General features: G+C 42.7%; 2 protein-coding genes across 5 annotated transcripts in view; one reads left to right on the top strand and one right to left on the bottom strand.

The window, feature by feature from the left end:
• LOC130297721 (urotensin-2 receptor-like) overlaps positions 1 to 23,745 on the bottom strand; it is a 645,128-nt gene that overhangs the window by 368,505 nt on the left and 252,878 nt on the right. For all 4 annotated transcript variants that reach the window (XM_056550501.1, XM_056550499.1, XM_056550500.1 and 1 more), the window contains exon 5: positions 4,929 to 5,068. The gene's annotated coding sequence lies outside the window, so the exon portion shown is untranslated. The remainder of the gene's footprint in view (positions 1 to 4,928; positions 5,069 to 23,745) is intronic.
• LOC130297728 (uncharacterized) lies at positions 8,820 to 13,899 on the top strand. Its single transcript, XM_056550526.1, has 4 exons — positions 8,820 to 8,921; positions 9,347 to 9,447; positions 10,487 to 10,605; positions 13,771 to 13,899. The coding sequence occupies exons 1-3, from the start codon at positions 8,873 to 8,875 to the stop codon at positions 10,586 to 10,588; spliced, it is 252 nt and encodes an 83-aa protein (XP_056406501.1). The 5' UTR covers positions 8,820 to 8,872; the 3' UTR covers positions 10,589 to 10,605; positions 13,771 to 13,899.

The following is a 23,745-nucleotide window of genomic DNA, read 5'->3' on the forward strand; positions in this document are numbered from 1 at the left end:
AGGATGGTGGGAGCTACCCTTTAACACCTAAGAAGACCCTTTCTGTGACCTTGATAGGGAAACAGATGTGTCTGTAGGACATAGGGGTAACGATAAGTTAGAAAATCACCCAACTACGGCCGTCCTGGTACCATGTGGGTGATGTAACGTATTGGCACGGCATCTATTTACTGTATCCTCACTTGGTCCTATTGCCTCAGGTGTCTGTGTATAATCCTCCTACTGATCAGGTAAGCAAAATAATTCTTATTGGATGGAGTACAGAGAAATTCAGCAGAGACAGTCCCTGGCATAGGGTGATCGCCTACAGGCACTGTCATGGGACCAGATGACATTTACCTTTCATTAACGCTTCACTTTATTAGGAAATGTCACATACAGTGTATTGCATTCTACCGCCACCTGTTATATTTTTGACAAAAAGTTTGTTGTATCTTGTTGTATATGACATTGAGTAGATCTCAAATTCCCTTAGTGGTTTATTTAAGAGCTCAATAATGGAAGAAATTACAATATGTCATTCTGGGTGGTCCTCCAGCCTCTGGTGTATCTTGGGTAGCCAGTAGATGACTGGTACAGCCCGTCTTCTTACCTTCTCCTGCGCTGTCCGATCGCCGATTGAATGCTTCAAGCCTGAGATCCAGGCATGAGCATTCAATCGCCGAAAACACTGATTGATCCATTCCTATGGAGATGGATCAATCAGTGTAAAAGATCAGTAAATGCAATGTTATAGCCCCCCCTATAGGAGCTATAATATTCCATAAGAAAAGTGTAAAAAAATCATTAACCCTTTCAATTATCCCTTCCCCTAATAAAAGTTTGAATCACCCGGCATTTCCAAGAATAAAAAAAACTGTGTGAATAAAAATAAACATATGTGGTATCGCCACGTGCGGAAATGTCCGAATTATAAAAATATACCGCTTTTTAAACCGCACATTAAATGGCGTACACGCAAAAAAAATTCCAAAGTCCAAAATAGCACATTTTTGATCACTTTTTATACCACAAAAAAGTGAATAAAAAATGATCAAAAAGTCTGATCAGAACAAAAATGGTACCGCTAAAAACTTCAGATCACGGCGCAAAAAATGAGTCCTCATACCGCCCTGAACACGGAAAAATAAAAGTTATAGGGCTCAGAAAATGACAATTTTAAACGTATAAATTTTCCTGCATGTATTCATTATTTTTCTTCTGAAGTACGACAAAATCAAACCTATATAAGTAGGGGATCATTTTAACCGTATGGACCTACAGAATAAAGATAAGGTGTCATTTTTGCCGAAAAATGTACTGCGTAAAAACGGAAGCCCCCAAAACTTATAAAATTGTGTTTTTTCATCAATTTTGTCGCACATTGATTTTTTTTCCCGTTTCACTGTAGATTTTTGGGTAAAATGACTGTCATTACAAATTAGAATTAGTGACGCAAAAAATAAGCCATCATAGAATTTTAGATGAAAATTTTAAAGAGTTATGATTTTTTAAATTTAAGGAAGAAAAATTGAAAATGAAAAAACGGAAAAAGCCCGGGTCCTTAAAGGGTTAATGGTGGCACAGTATATAGTTCATTAATGGTGGCACAGTATATAATGAATTAATAGATGAATGGTGGCACAGTATATAGATCATTAAGGGGGGTACGGTATATAATTAAAGGGAAACTGACAGGCTGTTTACTCGCACTAAACCCAATACACTAGGTTACAGTGCAGGAGAACAGGAGAAAGATAATGTTATACTTACTAAATGTGGAGCAGCCGTTTTCTAGGTATTGCCCCACATTGCTAGTATGCGAATTCAGTCTTGTGCGCAATGGAGGCGGAGCTTCCCTGCCTCCATCCTGTATGCTGTGCTATGCCCGGCCGTCTTTGTATATTTATAATTCTTTTTTTGCCAACTTGTATAGTGTGGTGTCCATCTCTTCAGTGTAAGAACCAGAGCTGTGTGGAGATTCCTGCATAAGGTGGGGGATGGGTGCTGGGTGATTGGGGATGGGTGATGGGTGATTGGGGATAGGTGATGGGTGATTGGGGATGGGTGCTATGTGATTGGTGCTGGGGGATTGGGGATGGGTGCTGGGGGATTGGGAATAGGTGCTGGGTCATTGGGGATAGGTGCTGGGTGATTGGGGATAGGTGCTGGGTGATTGGGGATGGGTGCTATGTGATTGGTGCTGGGGGATTGGGGATGGGTGCTGGGGGATTGGGGATAGGTGCTGGGTGATTGGGGATAGGTGCTGGGTGATTGAGGATAGGTGCTGGGTGATTGGGGATAGGTGCTGGGTGATTGGAGATGGGTGCTGGGTGATTGGGGATGGGTGCTGGGTGATTGGGGATGGGTGCTGTGTGATTGGGGATGGGTGCTGTGTGATTGGGGATGGGTGCTGTGTGATTGGTGATTGGGGATGGGTGCTGGGTGATTGGGGATGGGTGCTGGGTGATTGGGGATGGGTGCTGTGTGATTGGTGATTGGGGATGGGTGCCGTGTGATTGGGGATGGGTGCTGTGTGATTGGTGATTGGGGATGGGTGCTGGGTGATTGGTGATGGGTGCTGGGTGAGGCCAGATACAGTGCAGCACGTTCTATCATATAGAGCTCAGACCGGGGCATATAGGGGGAGATTTATTAAAACCTTTGCAGAGGAAAAGCCTTCTGCAAAATGAAAGCAGCGATCTGATTGGTTGCTATGGGCGACTGCACCGCTCTTTCTCTGCACAGGTTTTGATAAATCTCCTCTATAATACAGTATATTATAGGGCAGCTGTCACATGTTTTCTGTAAATAAGACTGACAGCACAGCCAAAGTGTATATACACATGGCAGACCTCAGAGAAACTGTTCTTGACTTTATTTTACAAAAGCACCAACTTTTATGGGACTAGGAATGTCAAGGGGGCCTGGCCGGAGGTCCACTGTGTCCCTGGAAGACGTTTTTTAAATTATGAGAAGTGCCCTCTTTTTTTACTTGAGCCCCTGCCCTCTAAAATGTCTGTGCACGTCCCTGGTGTGGGGGTATATGTATATGTAGTGTTTTACCTTTTATTTTGTGTTATAGTGTAGTGTAGTGTTTTTAGGATACATTTACATGAGCAGGGGTTTAAAACGAGTTTGCCACTGGGAGTATGAGCTGCAGCGGAAGATTTGCTGTATCTCAAACTTGCAGCGAGAAACTGCAAACCTGCTGTAAACCCCAGCCCATGTAAATGTAGCCTGTACATTCACATCGGGAAGGCAAACCTCCAGCTGTTGCAAAACTACCACCAGCAGGCCCTTTGGCTGTCCATGCATGCTTGGAGTTGTAGTTATGCAACAGCTGGAGGCACCCTGGTTGCAAAACACTGAGAGTTTGTAACTTAACTCAGTGTTTTGCAACTAGTGTGCCTCCAGCTGTTGAATAACTACAACTCCAAGCATGCACGGACACCCAAAGGGCATCCTGGTAGTTGTAGTTTTGCAACAGCTGGAGGCACACTGGTTGCGATACACTGAGTTAGGTAACAAACTGTGTTTCGCAACCAGTGTGCCTTCAGCTATTGCAAAAACTACAACTCTCAGCATGCAGTGACAGTTGAAGGGCATGCTGGGACTTGTAGTTATGCAACAGCTGGAGGCATACTACTAATACTCCCAGCATGCCCTTTGGCTGTACGTGCATGGTGGGGGTTGTGGTTATGCAACAGCTGGAGGCACACTGGTTGCAAAAGAGTTTATTACTTAACTCAGTGTTTCCCAACCAGTGTGCCTCTAGTTGTTGCAAAACTACAACTCCCAGCATGCCCAGACAGCCGAAGGACATGTTGGGAGTTGTAGTTATGCAACAACTGGAGGAGAACAGTTTGGAGACCACTGTGTAGTAGTGTCAAAACTGTAACCCTCCAGATGTTGCAAAACTTCAACTCCAAGCATGCCCAGACTGTCCAGGCATGCTGGGAGTTGTAGTTCTGCAACATCTGAAGGGCCAGATGTTACAGAACTACAACTCCCAGCATGCCTGGACTGTCTGGGCATGCTGGGAGTTGTAGTTTGGCAACTCATAGAAGGCAGCAGTGAAGATCACTTACTACTGATCTTCACTGCTGCCTCCTTACTGTGGCCGATCCCGCCGCAATCGCCCGTCCCTCGCCGTCCTGAAGTGCTCCGGCACCCGCCGCCATCTTCCCCCCGCTCTGCCTGGACATCAAGGGGCGGGCAGAGCAGGATTTCAACTTTAACCCCCCAGGCCCCAACTGCCAATGGTCGGTAAGTCCTAACCGACCAATGTCAGGGGATTGGAGGTAGTGGCACCCCTGCCCCCTCACTCTTATCCTTCAGGATGGTCGGAGCTGTCTCTGACAGCTCCGATCATCCCTATTTTCCGGCGATCGGTTCACCACAGACCTGATCAGCCCGGAATCGCTGTAAATTGCCGATCTGCAATTTGCAGGGTGCTGATTTCCCAGCGCCCAGGGACCGAAAATCCCACGGGCGTACAGGTAGGGCCAGGGGTGTAGCTAGAAACCACAGGGCCCCGGTGCAAAAATTTGCCCAGGGCCCCCCTATGACCTGACAACCCGCTTCCCCAATCCCGGGCGACCCCTTACTCGGCCGCTCAAAGATATCAGTGACTACAGCACTGATGAGACACAGTCAGGAGAATACACAACAATATTAAGTGACTAACAGGCAGGGCCGGACAGACAAAACAGATGCCCAGGCATTTAAGAACAAGCAGCCTATCACCTTGGTTCCAGTTACTCTCAGGCTGTTATAAAGCTATAACTCCCATCATATCTGGAGAGCCTAGGCATTATGGGATTTGTAGTTTTGCAACAGATGGAGAGCCACGGATTAGGGTACAGCATCACCCATCATCACTGCAGAACTAACAAGTGACTCCAGCTGATGGGACAGTCAGGAGAATACACATTGATATCAGAGACCTGAGCGACGTCTTCTCTGCTGTCTTTTCTTTTCTTCTTCATCTGGTCCAGACGTCAGGACGTCTTCCAGCTCCATCTTCTCTGCAGAGTCTCACGCCCAGACAACATAGGTTCTCACTTTGTCAGTAGATCCTCATCCTCTGTATGAAGACAATAATCATTATAACTCTGCTAAATACTGTACCCCTGAATATAATACTGCCACACACTGTATCCCTTGAATATAAAACTACCATCCACTATACTCCTGCATATAATACTGCCATCTACTGTACCCCCTGAATATAATACTGCCACACACTGCATCCCCTGAATATAATCCTGCCACACTGTACCCCCTGAATATAATACTGCCAACTACTGTACCCTCTGAATATAATACTGCCACACACTGTAACCCCTGAATATAATACTGCCAACTACTGCACCCCCTGAATATAATACTGCCACACACTGTACCCCCTGAATATAATACTGCCACCTACTGTACCCCCTGAATATAATACTGCCTCACACTGCACCCCCTGAATATAATACTGCCACACACTGTACCCCCTGAATATAATACTGCCAACTACTGCACCCCCTGAATATAATACTGCCACACACTGTACCCCCTGAATAATACTGCCACCTACTGTACCCCTGAATATAATACTGCCTCACACTGTACCCCCTGAATATAATACTGCCACACACTGTATCCCCTGAATATAACACTGCCACACACTGTACCCCCAGAATATAAAATTGCCACCTCCTGTTCCCCCTGAATAAAATATTGCCACACACTGTGCTCTCTGAATATAATACTACCACACACCATACCCTCTGAATATAATACTGCCACACGGTGCCCATGAACGTAATACTGCCACACACTGTACCCCTGAAGATAATACTTCCACACACTGTACCCCTGAATATAAACCCTCAAAAATAACCATGCTATACACGGTACCCTCTGAATATAACCCTGCCACACACTACTTTCCAAATATAATAATCCCTCCATAATAATAATAATGTAACACACTGTTTCTTCTCGGCTTAGCTGAATCACACCTGTCCTCCTCCAGACCCCTCTGTCCTCCTTCTGGCTCCTCTGTTCCAACCCCCCTTTCCTCCCAGACCCATAAGTCCTCCTACATGCTCCTCTTCCCCCCTCCCTAGACCACTAAGTCCTCTCCAGGCTCCTCTGCCCCCTCCCCAGACCCCAGAATTCTGCTCTAGGCTCCCCTGCCAAACTCTCCAGACCCCAAAGTCTGACCCATACCCAATCACCTCCTGTCCCCCCCACATTAATGAACAATATATGTATTTATGTATGATAGATCTGTATGAGACTGGTGTATGTATGGTAGATGTATGGTTATGATATTTGCGTGTATGATAGATGTATGATACATATACACAGCATACACCCATCTATCATACATACACACACCTATCATTCATACATACATCTATCATCCACACATCCATCATACATTCACATACATCCACACATCATAGATACATCCATCTAGTTTACACACATCTATCATACATACACACATCACAAATACACACACATACACGGACACATCTAGCTTACGCACATCTATGAAACATACACACATCATACAAACACCCCCCTCCGCCCCTCCCACGCACATATGCATAAAACATACATATACATGCACATCATACACACACATACATCATACATAAACACATATCATGCATACACCTGCCGCCTTGAGATCTCCCCGCATAATACATCTCCACACATCATACATACATCCTTCCACCTTATACACATCTCCATACATGCATCTTGCTTACACACATCTATCATTCATACACACACATCATTCATACATCATACATACAGTACATACACACATCATATATACACACGCCGCCTCCCCCCACATGCATACATACACACACATCATACATAAGCACATCCTATACACACCCGTCGCCTCCATACATACACCATACATACAGTACATATATGCACATCATACATACACCATACATACAGTACATATATGCACATCATACATACACCATACATACAGTACATATATGTACATCATACATACAGTACATATATGCACATCATACATACACCATACATACAGTACATATATGAACATCATACATACACCATACATACAGTACATTTATGCACATCATACATACACACATCATACATACACCATACATACAGTACATACACACACATCATACATACACTATACATGCAGTGCATACACATCATACATACACCATACATACAGTACATACACTCATCATACATACACCATACATACAGTAAATACAGTACATACACACATCATACATACACCATACATACAGTACATAGACACATTATACATACACCATACATTCAGTACATATATGCACATCATACATACACCATACATACAGTACATACACACACATCATACATACACCATACATACAGTACATACACACATCATACATACACCATACATACAGTACATACACATACATACACCATACATACAGTACATACACACACATCATACATACACTCATCATACATACACCATACATACATTCATCATACATACACCATACATACAGTACATATATGCACATCATACATACAGTACATATATGCACATCATACATACACCATACATACAGTACATATATGCACATCATACATACACCATACATACAGTACATATATGCACATCATACATACACCATACATACAGTACATATATGCACATCATACATACACCATACATACAGTACATATATGCACATCATACATACACCATACATGCAGTACATATATGCACACGGTTGAGGCTAGCGCCTCGCCGGGCCTCTGCCACAAGCCTCCCCTTCAGGCCCGGGACCTCGGCGGGGGAGGGGCTGGGGAGGGGCGGGGGGTTTGAGTCTGGCGCCGGGCCTGGTACTGGCAGCGCCGCTGCCGCAGCGTCCGCAGTGACAAGCCTCCCCTTCAGGCCCGGGACCTGGGGCTGTGCCTGGGGGCCCGACCTGCGGCCATAGTATAGTATAGTGGCAGGGGGCCCCTGTGCTAAGGGGCCCGGTCGCAATGACGACCTCTATAGCTACGCCACTGGGTAGGCCCTGTGTCTTTAACTACCAGGACATCAGGGCGTAGCTGTGCTCCCTGTGTCCTGAAGGGGTTAAAGGGGTATTCCAGGAAAAAAAAAACTTTATTTTCATATCAATTGGCTCCAGAAAGTTAAACAGATTTGTAAGTTACTTCTATTAAAAAATCTTAATCCTTCCAATAATTATCAGCTGCTGAAGTTGAGTTGTTCTTTTCTGTCTGGCAACAGTGTTTTCTGCTGACATCTCTGCTTGTCACGGGAACTGCACTGAGTAGAAGAGGTTTGCTATGGGGATTCGCTTCTACTCTGGACAGTTCCCAAGACAGGTGTCATCAGAGAGCACTTAGAAAAGAACAACTCAACTTCAGCAGCTCATAAGTACTGAAAGGAAAAGTTAAATGATGGGTGAGGGGGTCTCAGCACTTATGTAGCACTGTTTCTATGATACAACTGAAGTGTTCTGAAATTACCTTTACAGTTTAAGCCCAGTAAACAATAGAATTATTATAGACAAAAATCTGTGGAGGGAATTAAACTCAAGATCATCTGAAAAGTAAACACCATATGGGTAATATTGTCCTAAGAGATTGAGATTATCTGATAAAAATGCAATAAACTTCATGAGCTTCACTTGTTTATCATCTTGGAGTCTTTTAATCTTTGCCAAGTGCCAAACAACGATGGAAGAGTCACCTCCCTCCCCTGTATCCTGATACTGTATCCTGAGCTATATATAGGGTGGCATCACCCGGTATAGGGTATGTGCAGTAGAGTTGAGATTATTTAGACAGAGGCTTAAACCCAGTCATCTCCACCATGAAGGCTTTCACTATTCTCCTCCTTGTTGTCATCGCTAGCGCCTATGGTAAGTGTGTACATTATTATCTTATCTGTCACCCAGATTTCCTGGACTCCAGACCATACTAGCTATATGTCCATATATCTGGATCTTTAGGCAGATTTTACATTCTGGATTGATGTAAACATCCTCCACTGCCCTAGACTATCATGGACACGAACATCAACGTTACTGCCCTAGGCCACCAGATACTGACATTATTGGTCACCCAGTTTTCCCAGGCTCCATTTCACCTCAGTTATCCAGTTATATATTTCTAACGTCTTGGGATTATGGGAATCTGGATGATTCCAGAGAAGAAGCCATATTAGTTTTCAACATTACCAGAGACAGATATAACTTGATAAAATAAATATCTGTATCAGTATAGTAGTAACAATATTATACATTTTATATCATGGCTCAATGATGCTTTATTTTCCATTTTGCAGTTGCTGCTCAGTTGGGAGGCTCTTTAGGAGGCGCTGGAGGAGGCCTTGGAGGAAACCTTGGAGGAGGCGCTGGAGGCCTTGGAGGAGCCGCTGGAAACGTGGTAAGTAAATCACCATCCTAAATATCCATATTGTCATAGGGGGAACATGTGCTTCAAAATTTGCAAACAAGTCTTATATCCTGGATAAAGCTTAGATGCAGCAGAGCAGAATTTGTACTTTGGGGAAACGGGGATGGGGATGGGGGGGTCAGGTTGGGCAGTGGTGGCATTTACCCTGGACCCTGAGTCCACTCTGCCATGTAAGACTCCAGTATGAGAAGTGACACAAAGTAGTTGAGAAGCCTTGTTATAGACTTTGACCTAAAATAAACCTGTCATCACTTTCATGCTGCCTGAACCAAAATCATTGGGTGGTCGCCAGTAGCTTCTTTCCACCCTGCTGGCCTTCATTGATCAATCTTATCCTGTTTGTGTATTGGAAGTGATCTATCAATCAAGGACAGCGGGGGAGGGGGGGGGAAGCCATTGGGGACCAATCAAAGGACTGTGGTTCAGGTAGAATGAAAGTGATAACAGGTCCCCTTTAAATGATTGTCAGTAATTAGAAAAGCAAAGAACTTTCTTTCACAGATCACCACCCCAGTCTACAAGTTGTGTGCGGTATTGGGTCTTAATCCTATTCACCTCAATTGAGCTGACCTGCAATACCATTTATAACCCATAAACAGGTGTGGGGCTATTTAAGAGTATATTCAGCTCTGCTACATCTGAGAAATTCAGCGTTACCACAGCCACCACCAGCTATCACATTATCGAGTGACTGAGAGGAGATCCCATTCCACCCCCGGCCTGGGTGTATACAGTCTACAGTATACAGTCTAACAGTGTCTAACACAGTGCTTCCCAACCAGGGTGTCTCCAGCTGTTGCAAAACTACAACTCCCAGCAAGTCCGGACAGCCAAAGGCTGGAGTTGTAGTTTAGCAACAGCTGAAGGCACCCTGGTTTGGGAGCACTGGTCTAACCAATAGTGTTTATTTCATTGGGTGTCATCCAGTTTTTCCAGGATAGAATTTTTTTAACTAAAAGTTACAGAAGTGATGGTGACGGTATCTAATATCCTATTTCTATATATGCAGGGTGGAGATGTTCATGTACCAGAGGCAGATTCTGGCAACGGTGGAGGTCTTTTGGGTGTTGTTGACAATTTACTTGGCGGTGTCGGTGGCGGTGTCCTATGATCTTCCTCTCTGTGCAGGTAAAATCTGAATATTCATATGCTATACATTAGAATGTGATATTTAAAAATCACAGTTCAATATTACAGACGTTGTCCAGGCAAAAGCTGAATTTGCTCCTGGGCTGGGGGCTGTATAAATAATAATTATGCTATACTCCTCCGCAGCTATCAATGTTCCCAGTTTTCCTCTGGTCTCCAATTCTTCCAGGTTCTCTGCTGTCCCGTCCCCACAGGACCAGACTGCTCAGCCAATCAGCAGCCATTGTGGTGTCCCGCCTTAGTCACTGATTGGCTGAGTACAAAAGATAAATTCAGTAGAACTCTTTAAGAGGTGGAACTTCTCCAATGAGACAAAAACAAATAGGTGCAAGAAAACATAAGGTTAAAGGAGGTACATTTTTAAAAAAACAACTGGTGCCAGACAGTTAAACAGATTTGCAAATGACTTCCATTAAAAAATCTTTACCCTTCCAGTACTTTTTAGCAGCTGTATGCTACAGAGGAAATTCTTTACTTTTTGAATTTATTTTTAGTCTTGTCCACAGTGCTCTCTGCTGACACCTGATGGCCGTATCAGGAACTGTCTAGAGTAGGAGAAAATTCCTATTGCAAACCTATGCTGCTCTAGACAGTTCCTGACACGGACAGAGGTGTCAGCAGAGAGCACTGTGGACGGACAAGACAAACAAAATTCAAAAAGAAAAGAATTTTCTTTGTAGCATACAGCTGCTAAAAAGTACTGGAAGGGTAAAGATTTTTTAATAGAAGTCATTTACAAATCTGTTTAACTTTCTGGCACCAGTTGATTTAAAAATAAAAATAAAATGTTTTCCACCGGAGCACCCCTTTAACCTCTTAAGGACGTAGGGCATACCTGTACGTCCTATGCCCGGTCCCGGTGTTTAAAACGGGGTCACGCCGTGACCACGCATCACTCCGGGTCGGTCCCAGCTGCTAATCATAGCCGGGACCCTGGGCTAACAGCGCGCAGCATCGATCGTTGTGCCGCGCGCTGTTAACCCTTCAGACGCGCCAATCAAAGTTGACCGCCGCATCTGAAAGCAAAAGTAAACGCTACCTGGCAGCTCAGTCGGGCTGATCAGGACATCGCGATAAAATCGCGATGTCCCGATCAGCTGGGATGCAAGCGGAGGTCTCCTTACCTGTCTCCGCTGCGTCCTGTCTGAGCTACAGGCTTGAGCAATCGAGCCCCTATCTGACTGATCCATGCAAAGCTATGGCTTTGCAGGGATCAGCATAGAAGATCAGTGTGTGCAGTGTTATAGGTCCCTATGGGAGCTATAACACTGCAAAAAAAAGTGGAAAAAAAAAGTTAACAAAGGTCATTTAACCCCTTCCCTAATAAAAGTTTGAATCACCCCCTTTTCCCATAAAAAAAAAAACTGTGTAAATAAAAATAAACATATGTGGTATCACCGCATGCGGAAATGTCTGAACTATAAAAATATATCGTTAATTATATTGCTCGTTCAATGGCGTACACTCCAAAAAAATTCCAAAGTCCAAAATAATGTATTTTTGGTCACCTTTTATATCATGAAAAAATGAATAAAAAGCGATCAAAAAGTCCAATCAATACAAAAATGGTACCGATAAAAACATCAGAACACAGCGCAAAAAATGAGCCCTCATACTGGCCCGTACGCGGAAAAATAAAAAAGTTATAGGGGTCAGAAAATGAGAATTTTTAATGATTCTTTTTAATGATTCTTTTCCGAAGTACGACAATATCCAACCTATATAAGTAGGGTATAATTTTAACCATATGGACCTACAGAATAATGATAAGGTGTTATTTTTACCGAAAAATGCACTGCGTAGAAACAGAAGCCCCCATAAGTTACATAATGACATTTTTTCTTCAATTTTGTCACACAATGAATTTTTTTTCATTTTGCTGTGGATTTTTGGGTAAAATGACTAATGTCACTGCAAAGTAGAATTGGTGGCGCAAAAAATAAGCCATCATATGGAATTTATGTGCAAAATTGAAAGCGTTATGATTTTTAGAAGATGATGAGGAAAAAATGAAAATTCAAAAACGGAAAAACCTTGCATCCTTAAGGGGTTAAGGTCCACAAACATTCCCTGTAGGATACAGAAAATCTAGTTGAATGCAGAACTCCAATATTAGTGAAAAAAACTGTGAAAAAGGTTTCATTCCATCATGATGTGAACAAATGTTTGTTTCACTAATATTGAGGCGCTGCATTCAACTTGATTGATTGGCTGAGTAGGTATGGGGGACAAGACAGCACAGAACCTGGTAGAATCAGAAAAGAGGGAAAGTTGTGTGAGACCCGGGGAGGTGAGTACAGTATGTTCATAAAGCCCAGAGCGAAGTTTGCACCTTTAATATAGGAACAAGCAGAACTGGGGTCCTGGGTTACAACCTGACTGGTTTAACATCTGTGATGAGGTTCCCCGTCCCCCACAAAAATATCCTGATGAGTTATTTGTCTTCCTTTGAACCCTTTGTAATGTAATTACATGGTTTATTGCCGTCCTTCAATAGCACCAAATATGACTGTAGGCCGGGTCTGGTGTTGCAGTTTGGCCTCATTCACCTGAATTAATGCACATTGAAAAGCCACTTAAACAATAAGGTCCCAATCAGAGGTGAACAAATCTACAGTAACTTCTGCCGAACCTGAATCTAACAGATCAGCGGGTGATTAGTTCAGTCTGACCAAATTCATTCCTGTTACCTGGCTAAGTCCAGGATGACAGCCTGAGGTCTCCTAGGACTGTGTCCATTTTTAATGGGCAATGAAAGCAGAACAAGGTTGGCCAGACTTAACTAATTGATGACCGATCTGATAGATAGATTCATATATATATATATATATATATATATATATATATATATATATATAGTGTGTGTGTGTGTATTATTTGCAGAGTTGAGAAGTTTGGGGATTTGCCCATTGTGTTGACCTTTTTGTGTTGGTCTCTATTTTGATAGACCTCACAGCTGGGTCCTCACAGTCATGGTAGAGAATACTTCAATGAGATTATTGTCATTCAGAAATGTTTAGTATAGAGGGGTAAATACTTCTTGGGACTGATCACACTCACAAGGTGACCCCATCCCAAACAGATGTATTATTCTTCATAACAAATAAGGAAAAATCTGCTCCTAATCTGATTTTTGTCTTCCAGGCTCCACAATGGATTCCTGACCAGGACCGGCCAAGTCCTCACAATGAATTTCCCCCCTAATGATTTAGTTTCCTCTCCTTTTATGATTCTTTATATTCTGTCTCTATGATTTCTCTTCCTTCTATGTCTTATAATCAATAAAGTAGAAAAGATCTGCACATCGTGTCCTGTGTTCACTTGGTATAAAGCTGGGACCCAAATGGTCTTGTTGTTGTACAGAATAAGAAGATGATGATTATTTTATCCAGAAACAGCGCCACAGCTCTTTACAGGTTATATGTAGTAGTACAGCTCAGCCAAACTGCAATACCAGACACATCCCATTGACAGGTGTGGTGCTTATTCTGAATGAAAGCAGCCATGTTGTTCTAATCCCGAAACCCAACTACAGCTACCACCATTTTATCCTCCACCTTCCTGTGAACTCCCAGGAACACCCACAAAATACCCAGTCTGGGTGGAGATACATGGACTCTGGCCCATTCATGGCCTGGTTCAATGAGATGCCCAGACAATACTGTAACTGTTGGTAAGTATGCCCCTCCTTTAGATCTATGCCAGTCACCACCAGATGCCTGTAGTGCCTTCCAGTGTCCAAGGAAAGCCATAGGAGTAAACAAGAAAATACAATCACATACCTTTATAGTGAGCAGGCGCAGTTTTAATACAGGTCAGCTGGGAGTAGTAGTTCTTCACGTTAAGTCACATGGCAGGATGGTGTAGCTAACCTGAAATTCCTTGTTAGCACAACTGCCCTTTATTAATTGAGTTGTCCCCATAGTGCAAAGTGGTATGAGTCTGTGAAATAACCTTAAAGGGGTACTCCGGTGCAAAAAATCTTATCCCCTATCAAAAGGATAGGGAATAAGATGTTAGATCGTGGAGGTCCCGCTGAGATCTCCGGGCCAGCAGCAGCGGTGTCCAGAACACGGGAGCATGGAGCTCCCATGTTAGTGACATCACGCCCCCTCCATTCATGTCTATTATGTAGCCCTCAGGCCTCTTCCCATAGACCTGAATGGAGGAGGCGTGGCGGCTGTGCACGGATGACCAGGGTGCTGTGCTGGCGATCGGGGGGAGGGGGGGGGAGGGGGGGGTTGGGTCCCCAGCGGCGGGATCCCCGCAATCTTATCCCTTATCCTTTTGATAGGGGATAAGATGTTTTGTGCCGGAGTACCCTTTTAGCACTTTACTGAAATATCTTGTGCAAATCCAATACAGTGGTCTCTCAAGTTACAATATGAATTGGTTCCAGGACAACCATTGTATGTTGAAACCATTGTATGTTGAGACCATAACTCTATGTAAACCTGGTTATTGGTTCTGAAGCCACAAAAATGTCATCCAAAAATAGGAAAAAATGAGGATTAAACAAAAATAAATAAACAAATATAGATAAAGCAAGAGCGTACTTATAAAAGTAAGAAAGAGCTGCTGGGAGCTGTAAATCACTGTCTATGTAGACGACAGGAGCTTCTTCAGGTCTTGTACAGTACACACAACGTCCTAAAAAAGTAATGGAGCCGCCCTCACCTGGGTACAAAGGAGCAGCTAACCCTGGCACAGGTAAAGTGTAGTACAGAACATGTAGTACCACCCTGTACTGTAGGGAGTGCTACAAGACACCAGTCAGTGCATACACTTCAGTAATACAGGTAAAGAGTACAGAAATGTAGTACCACCTGTACTGTAGGGGGCGCTACAAGACACCAGTCAGTGCATACACTTCAGTAATACAGGTAAAGAGTACAGAACATGTAGTACCACCCTGTACTGTAGGGAGTGCTACAAGACACCAGTCAGTGCATACACTTCAGTAATACAGGTAAAGAGTACAGAAATGTAGTACCACCCTGTACTGTAGGGGGCGCTAGCAGACAGCCAGTCAGGGCACGCACTTTAGTAATACAGGTGTTTTACCAGTAAAATGCCCATTCTGATTGGCCGTTCTTCCAGACCAGACAATGACACATTTCACAGGTCTGGACTGTCCGTAGCATTGTATGTTGAGTCTGGTTTCAAGTTACAATGGTCCAGTAAAGGCCATTGTATGTTGAAATTATTGTATGGTGAGGCCATTGTAAGTTGAGGGATCACTGTACAATGCAATTACTTTAGCACAACATGGTGTCTTACATATTTTGCTGCAGAGAAAGGAGTATTTGGTCACTGTTCCTTTAAAAGTAGTTTTTTGCAGATTTGCTGAATAAAAAGTCTCTGAGGTCACCAATTTTTCTAAATTCTGTAGTAGAGCAGTAATATCAGTATTGTTCTTGCTTCAGTGGCCATGTGGTATAATACAAGTAACATCATCCAATGCACAAAGTGAATAAAAAGACAAGTATATAAGGATAAGTCTACAGGAATCAGCAGAACAATCCGTATGTTACATGTTGGTATCATCACGTTCTGAGAATCCAAATTATTAAAATATCACATCATTTCTCCCTCATGGTGGCCACTATAACATAGGAAAAACACACACCAGAATTATTCTTGTTTAGGTCACATTGTCTTCCAAAAAAGCAAAGTCACCATGGGATCATTTACTTTAATGGACTGAATATAATCTACTAGTGAGGAACACAAAAACAGTAGATGTTCCGGAAATGGATGGAACGTTACTTCTAGTACATGGCGTTTGGTCTATCAATATGAAGGGACCCTTGTAAATATTTAGAAAAATAGAAAGTAGAGAAATGGCGAGGTTCTCAAGGACTGTGGGTTGGTTTATGTAGGTGAAATTAATCTATGTATAGTGTGTGAGAATTAGTACATAGGATTAAGACCTGAGAAGTGGTATAGATTTATATAGAAAAATAGTATTGGTGGAATAGAATGTTACACAGTATATACCAATTTGTATGTATAGTGTGTGGTATAACTGTGGGATGTGGAGTGTAACTGTATCAGTAACTGAATCAGTTACATGTGAAACAGGTGATGTGTAGAATGTTTAATGTAGCTGTGGGATATAGAATGTAACTGTATCAGTAGTTGTATCGGTTGAGTATACAATCAGTGGTGTGTGTAATGTGTAAAGTAAAATGGATAGGTGGAGGGGTTGTGTGTGGTAACAGTAATAGAGATAGTGTGAGGATGGTCAGGAGAGAATAGTATATGTAGATGTTTAGATAACAGTATAAGTGTCAGTGAGAATGTATCTAATGTCCTGAATGTTACTATGTTCTTGTCTGGTGAATAACTGGTAAATAATGTAGCTCATCTTCTATATACAGATACATTACTGAGCTACATTATTTACCAGTTTTTCACCAGATAAGAACATAGTAACATTCAGGACATTAGATACATTCTCACTGACACTTATACTGTTATCTAAACATCTACATATACTATTCTCTCCTGACCATCCTCACACTATCTCTATTACTGTTACCACACACAACCCCTCCACCTATCCATTTTACTTTACACATTACACACACCACTGATTGTATACTCAACCGATACAACTACTGATACAGTTACATTCTATATCCCACAGCTACATTAACCCCTTCAGGACCAAGCCCATTTTGGCCTTAAGGACCGGAGCGTTTTTTGCACATCTGACCACTGTCACTTTAAACATTAATAACTCTGGAATGCTTTTGGTTATCATTCTGATTCCGAGACTGTTTTTTCGTGACATATTCTACTTTAACATAGTGGTAAAATTTTTGTTGATACTTGCATCCCTTCTTAGTGAAAAATCCATAAATTTGATGAAAAATTTGAAAATTTAGCTTTTTTCTAACTTAGAAAACTTTATTGAAAACATCATTTAGTAAAAACAATTAAAAGGGACAGTATAGCCAGACAAAAAAGGAGATGGCGCCAGATACCGGGACCATGTCACCGATCCAGGTGAACTATATTGTAATTATTTACCTACAGATCCCTATTGGTTGGTATGTTGTATATATACCCCCACAAACTAGACTAGGTCATACTCCCTGAGGAAGCCAAACGGCGAAACGACGTTGGGGTACTGGTGTTGTGTAGGTAGGTACACTGTCTATGTCCTCCAGCCTGTGCTCTGTGAGTGGGGAAGCTCTCTGGGTATGCTTATCCACTGTGCTTTAATTGCACATCTTTACTTTCCTTTCCCCTTTCTCCTGACCACTCGCTGGAGGCTATATATGCAGTGACCTTCTTTTCTAGGTTAGGTTTGCTTTGTGGTGCAATTCTTCATAGGACTGTGATGTGTAACCTATAATTATTGTTATACTGGTGGCTCTACTGTATAGTTAAGAATAACTATGTCATATTTTGCACCTTTGTAGCCATACTAACCAATAATATATTACCTGCCTTATCAACTCCTTTTTTGTCTGGCTATACTGTCCCTTTTAATTGTTTTTACTAAATGATGTTTTCAATAAAGTTTTCTATTTGTGTATAAAATTGGTGTTCCAGTGTGTATATAGGATTTATTTTTAGTCATTAACACACTCGACTTTAAATATACTGGTATTATTTTGCCCTTTCTTTGGATTTATTTTTTCTAACTTAGAAGCTTTCTGCTTGTAAGGAAAATGGATATTACGAATAAATTTTTTTTGGTTTACATATACAATATGTCTACTTTATGTTTGCATCATAAAATTGACGAGTTTTTACTTTTGGAAGACACCAGAGGGCTTCAAAGTTCAGCAGCAATTTTCCAATTTTTCACAAAATTTTAAAACTCGACATTTTTCAGGGACCAGTTCAGGTTTGAAGTGGATTTGAAGGGTCTTCATATTAGAAATACTCCATAAATGACCCCATTATAAAAACTGCACCCCCCAAAGTATTCAAAATGACATTCAGTAAGTGTTTTAACCCTTTAGGTGTTTCACAGGAATAGCAGCAAAGTAAAGGAGAAAATTCACAATCTTCATTTTTTACACTCGCATGTTCTTGTAGACCCAATTTTTGAATTTTTCCAAGGGGTAAAAGGAGAAAATTTTTACTTGTATTTGTAGCCCAATTTCTCTCACATACCTCATATGTCTATGTAAAGTGTTCGGCGGGCGCAGTAGAGGACTCAGAATGGAAGGAGCGACAAGGGGATTTTGGAGAGTACGTTTTTCTGAAATGGTTTTTGGGGGGCATGTTGCATTTAGGAAGCCCCTATGGTGCCATAACAGGAAAAAAAAAACACATGGCATACCATTTTGGAAACTAGACCCCTTGAGGAACGTAACAAGGAATAAAGTGAGCCTTAATACCCCACAGGTGTATCACGACTTTTGCATATGTAAAAAAAAAATTAAAAAAATTTCTATAAAATGTGACATGAAGTGCACTATGGGCGAACTACAATGCTCAGAAGAGAAGGAGTCATATTTGGCTTTTTGAGAGCAAATTTTGCTCGGGGGCATGTCGCATTTAGGAAGCCCCTATGGTGCCAGGACAGCAAAAAATACCCACATGGCATACCATTTTGGAAAATAGACCCCTTGAGGAACGTAACAAGGAATAAAGTGAGCCTTAATACCCCACAGGGGTTTCACGACTTTTGCATTCGTAAAAAAAAAAAAATTTCACTAAAATGTGTGTTTCCCCCCCAAATTTCACATTTTTGCAAGGGTTAATAGCAGAAAATACCCCCCAAAATTTGTAACCCCATCTCTTCCGAGTATGGAGGTACCCCATAAGTTGACCTGAAGCGCACTACGGGCGAACTACAATGCTCAGAAGAGAAGGAGTCATATTTGGCTTTTTGAGAGCAAATTTTGCTCGGGGGGCTTGTCGCATTTAGGAAGCCCCTATGGTGCCAGGACAGCAAAAAATACCCACATGGCATACTATTTTGGAAACTAGACCCCTTGAGGAACGTAACAAGGGGTACAGTGAGCATTTACCCCCCACTGGTGTCTGTCAGATCTTTGGTACAGTGGGCTGTACAAAATTTTTACCAGTGGGGTGTAAATACTCACTGCACCCCTCATTACATTCCGTGAGGGGTGTAGTTTCCGAAATGGGGTCACATGTGTTTTTTTTTGCGTTTGTCAGAACCGCTGTAACAATCAGCCACCCCTGTGCAAATCACCTCAAATGTACATGGCGCACTCTCCCTTCTGAGCCTTGTTGTGCGCCCCCAGAGCACTTTGTGCCCACATATGGGGTATCTCCGTAGTCGGGAGAAGTTGCATTACAAATTTTGGGGGGCTTTTTTCCCTTTTACCTCTTGTCAAAATGAAAAGTATAGGGCAACACCAGCATGTTAGTGTAAAAAATTTATTTTTTTACACTAACATGCTGGTGTAGACCCCAATTTCACCTTTTCATAAGGGGTGAAAGGAGAAAAAGCCCCCCAAAATTTGTAAGGCAATTTCTTCCGAGTACGGCGATACCCCATATGTGGCCCTAAACTGTTGCCTTGAAATACGACAGGGCTCCGAAGTGAGAGCGCCATGCGCATTTGAGGCCTGAATTAGGGATTTGCATTGGGGTGGACATAGGGGTATTCTACGCCAGTGATTCCCAAACAGGGTGCCTCCAGCTGTTGCAAAACTCCCAGCATGCTTGGACAGTCAACGGCTGTCCGGCAATACTGGGAGTTGTTGTTTTGCAACAGCTGGAGGCTCCATTTTGGAAACAGTGGCGTACCAGACGTTTTTCATTTTTATTGGGGAGGGGAGGGGGGCTGTGTGGGGGTATGTGTATATGTAGTGTTTTTTACTTTTTATTTTATTTTGTGGTAGTGTAGTGTAGTGTTTTTAGGGTACAGTCACACGGGCAGGGGGGGTTACAGCGATTTTCCCGCTGCGAGTTTGAGCTGCCGCGCAAAATTTGCTGCATTGCAAACTTGCAGCCTGATACTCACTGTAAGCCCCCTGCCCATGTGAATGTACCCTGTACATTCACAAGGGGGGACCTCCAGCTGTTGCAAAACTACAACTCCCAGCATGCACAGTCTATCAGTGCATGCTGGTAGTTATAGTTTTGCAACAGCTGGAGGCACACGGGTTGGGAAAAACAATGTTTCCCAACCAGTGTTCCTCCTGTTGTTGCAAAACCACAACTCCCAAACATTCTCAGGCATGCTGGGAGTAGTAGTTTGGCAACATCTTTAGAGCCAGATGTTGCCGAACTACAACTCCCAGCATGCTTGGAGTTGTAGTTTGCAACATCTGGAGGACTACAGTTTGCAGACCACTAATACAGTGGTTCCCAATCTGTGCCCTTCCAGATGTTGCAAAACTACAACTCCCAGTATGCCAAAACTGTCCAGGCATGCTGGGAGTTGTAGTTCTGCAACATCTGAAGGGCCAGATGTTACAGAACTACAACTCCCAGCATGCCTGGACAGTAAGGGCATGCTGAGAATGTGTAGTTTTGCAACATCTGGAAGGGCACAGTGGTCTCCAAACTGTGGACCTCCAGATGTTGCAAAACTGCAACTCCCAGCATGCCCAGATGCCAAGGGCTGTCTGGGCATGCTGGGAGTTGTAGTATATAGGGTCCCAATACAGCAATGCATGTCGCTTTACGGCAACGTGCATTGCTGTAAAGGGCCCGACCGCGGCTGAAGATCAACTCACCTGTCGCCGCCGCCGCCATCTTCCTCGCTGGGATCCGGGTCTTCAGGGACAAGGTAAGTACCGGGGCCGGTCCCCAGCACTCCCCCGTCCCCCGCCGCATCCTCCGGTCTTCCTCCCGTCCTCTCCGGACTTCAAGGGGCCGGGCAGGACGGGAGGACGTAACCGCCCCCCCCTCCTGCGATTGGTCGGTTAACTAACCGAAGAATCGCAGGGGATCGGAGGAGGTGGCAGGCTTGCCACCTCACTCCTAGTCTTCAGCATGGTCCTGGCTGTCTGTGACAGCCGGGATCATGCGAAATTACCGGGCGGTCGGGTCCCAGAGACCTGATCAGCCCGGTATCGCCGCAGATCGCAAGGGCGATTTCCCTTGCGATTTGCGGCGATCGCCGACATGGGGGGCCTACATGGCCCCCCTCGGCATTTGCCCAGGATCCCTGCTGAAGGATTTCAGCAGGGATCCGCTTCCGATCTCCGCCGGGTGAGCGGTGGAGACCAGGAAAAGACATGACGTATGCATACGTCATGGGTCCTGAAGAGGTTAAGGACTCGGAATGCAGGGCGTATCCATACGCCCTATGTCCTGAAGAGGTTAAACATTCTACACATCACCTATTTCACATGTAACTGATTCAGTTACTGATACAGTTACACTCCACATCCCACAGTTATACCACACACTATACATACAAATTGGTATATACTGTGTAACATTCTATTCCACCAATACTATTTTTCTATATAAATCTATACCACTTCTCAGGTCTTAATCCTATGTACTAATTCTCACACACTATACATAGATTAATTTCACCTACATAAACCAACCCACAGTCCTTGAGAACCTCGCCATTGCTCTACTTTCTATTTTTCTAAATATTTAAGGTGGGTTGAGGATACCACCAGGTGAAAGTTCTCGGACCTCCACACAGATTGAGTACATCCACATATAATTTCTCTTCTATTACCCTTGTAAATATGTTACAGTATATGTCAGAATACCTTTATATGTCTATCTCAAAGTATGACAGAAATTCAGTCAAAAGTACATTAGTGGGCCCCGGTCTTTAGGAGACAAAAATCATGGATGTGACCTAAAGGTTACACCAGATGTGCCACCGAACAAGAAGAATACCGACCAGAAAGGTTCACAAAAGGATGGAGAGCAGGAGGTCAGATGCCAGGAGATGGTCAGGAGAGAATGAAGGACACAAGGCACCAAATCTTAACCCCTTAAGGACCCAGCTAATTTTCACTGTAACCAGAACATTTTTTGCACATCTGACCACTGTCACTTTAAACATTAATAACTCTGGAATGCTTTTACCTTTCACTCTGATTCAGAGATTGTTTTTTCTTGACATATTCTACTTTATATTAGTGGTAAAATTTTGTCGATACTTGCATCCTTTCTTGGTGAAAAATTCCAAAATTTGATGAAAAAATTGAAAATTTTGCATTTTTTTTTTTTTACTTTGAAGCTCTCTGCTTGTAAGGAAAATGAATATTCCAAATAAATTATATATTGATTCACATATACAATATGTCTACTTTATAGTTGCATCATAAAGTTGACGTGTTTTTACTTTTGGAAGACACCAGAGGGCTTCAAAGTTCAGCAGCAATTTTCCACAACATTTTCAAAATCAGATTTTTTCAGGGCCCAGTTCTGTTTTGAAGTGGATTTGAAGGGTCTTCATATTAAAAATACCCCACAAATGACCCCATTATAAAAACTGCATCCCTCAAAGTATTCAAAATGACATTCAAAAGGTTTGTTAACCCTTTAGGTGTTTCACAGGAATAGCAGCAAATTGAAGGAGAAAATTCCAAATCTTCATTTTTTACACTGGAATGTTCTTGTAAACCCAGTTTTCGAATTTTTAGGGGTCAAAGGAGATAAATCTTCCTAAAATGTGTAACCCAATTTCTCTCCAGTAAGGAAATACAAGGGGTAATAGGAGAAAATGCCCCCCAAAATTTGTAACCCCATCTCTTCTGAGTATGGAAACACCCCATGTGTGGACGTCAAGTGCTCTGTCGGTGCACTACAATGCTCAGAAGAGAAGGAGTCACATTTGGTTTTTGCAAAGCAAATTTTGCTGAAATGGTTTTTGGGGGGCATGTCCCATTTAGGAAGCCCCTATGGTGCCAGGACAGCAAAAAAAAACAACAAAAAAAAAACACATGGCATACTATTTTGGAAACTACACCCCTCAAGGAACGTAACAAGGGGTACAGTGAGCCTTAACACCCCACAGGTGTTTGACGACTTTTTGTTAAAGTTGGATGTGTAAATGATATTTTTTTTTTCAACTAAAATGCTGGTTTCCCCTAAATTTTACATTTTTACAAGGGGTAATAGGACAATGTAAATTTGTAATGTACTCTGGACTTGGTAAATTGGGGGGAAATTATGAAAAATTAAAATGAGTAGGGA

The sequence above is a fragment of the Hyla sarda genome, chromosome 13, assembly GCF_029499605.1.
Source record: "Hyla sarda isolate aHylSar1 chromosome 13, aHylSar1.hap1, whole genome shotgun sequence".
Taxonomy (NCBI): domain Eukaryota; kingdom Metazoa; phylum Chordata; class Amphibia; order Anura; family Hylidae; genus Hyla; species Hyla sarda.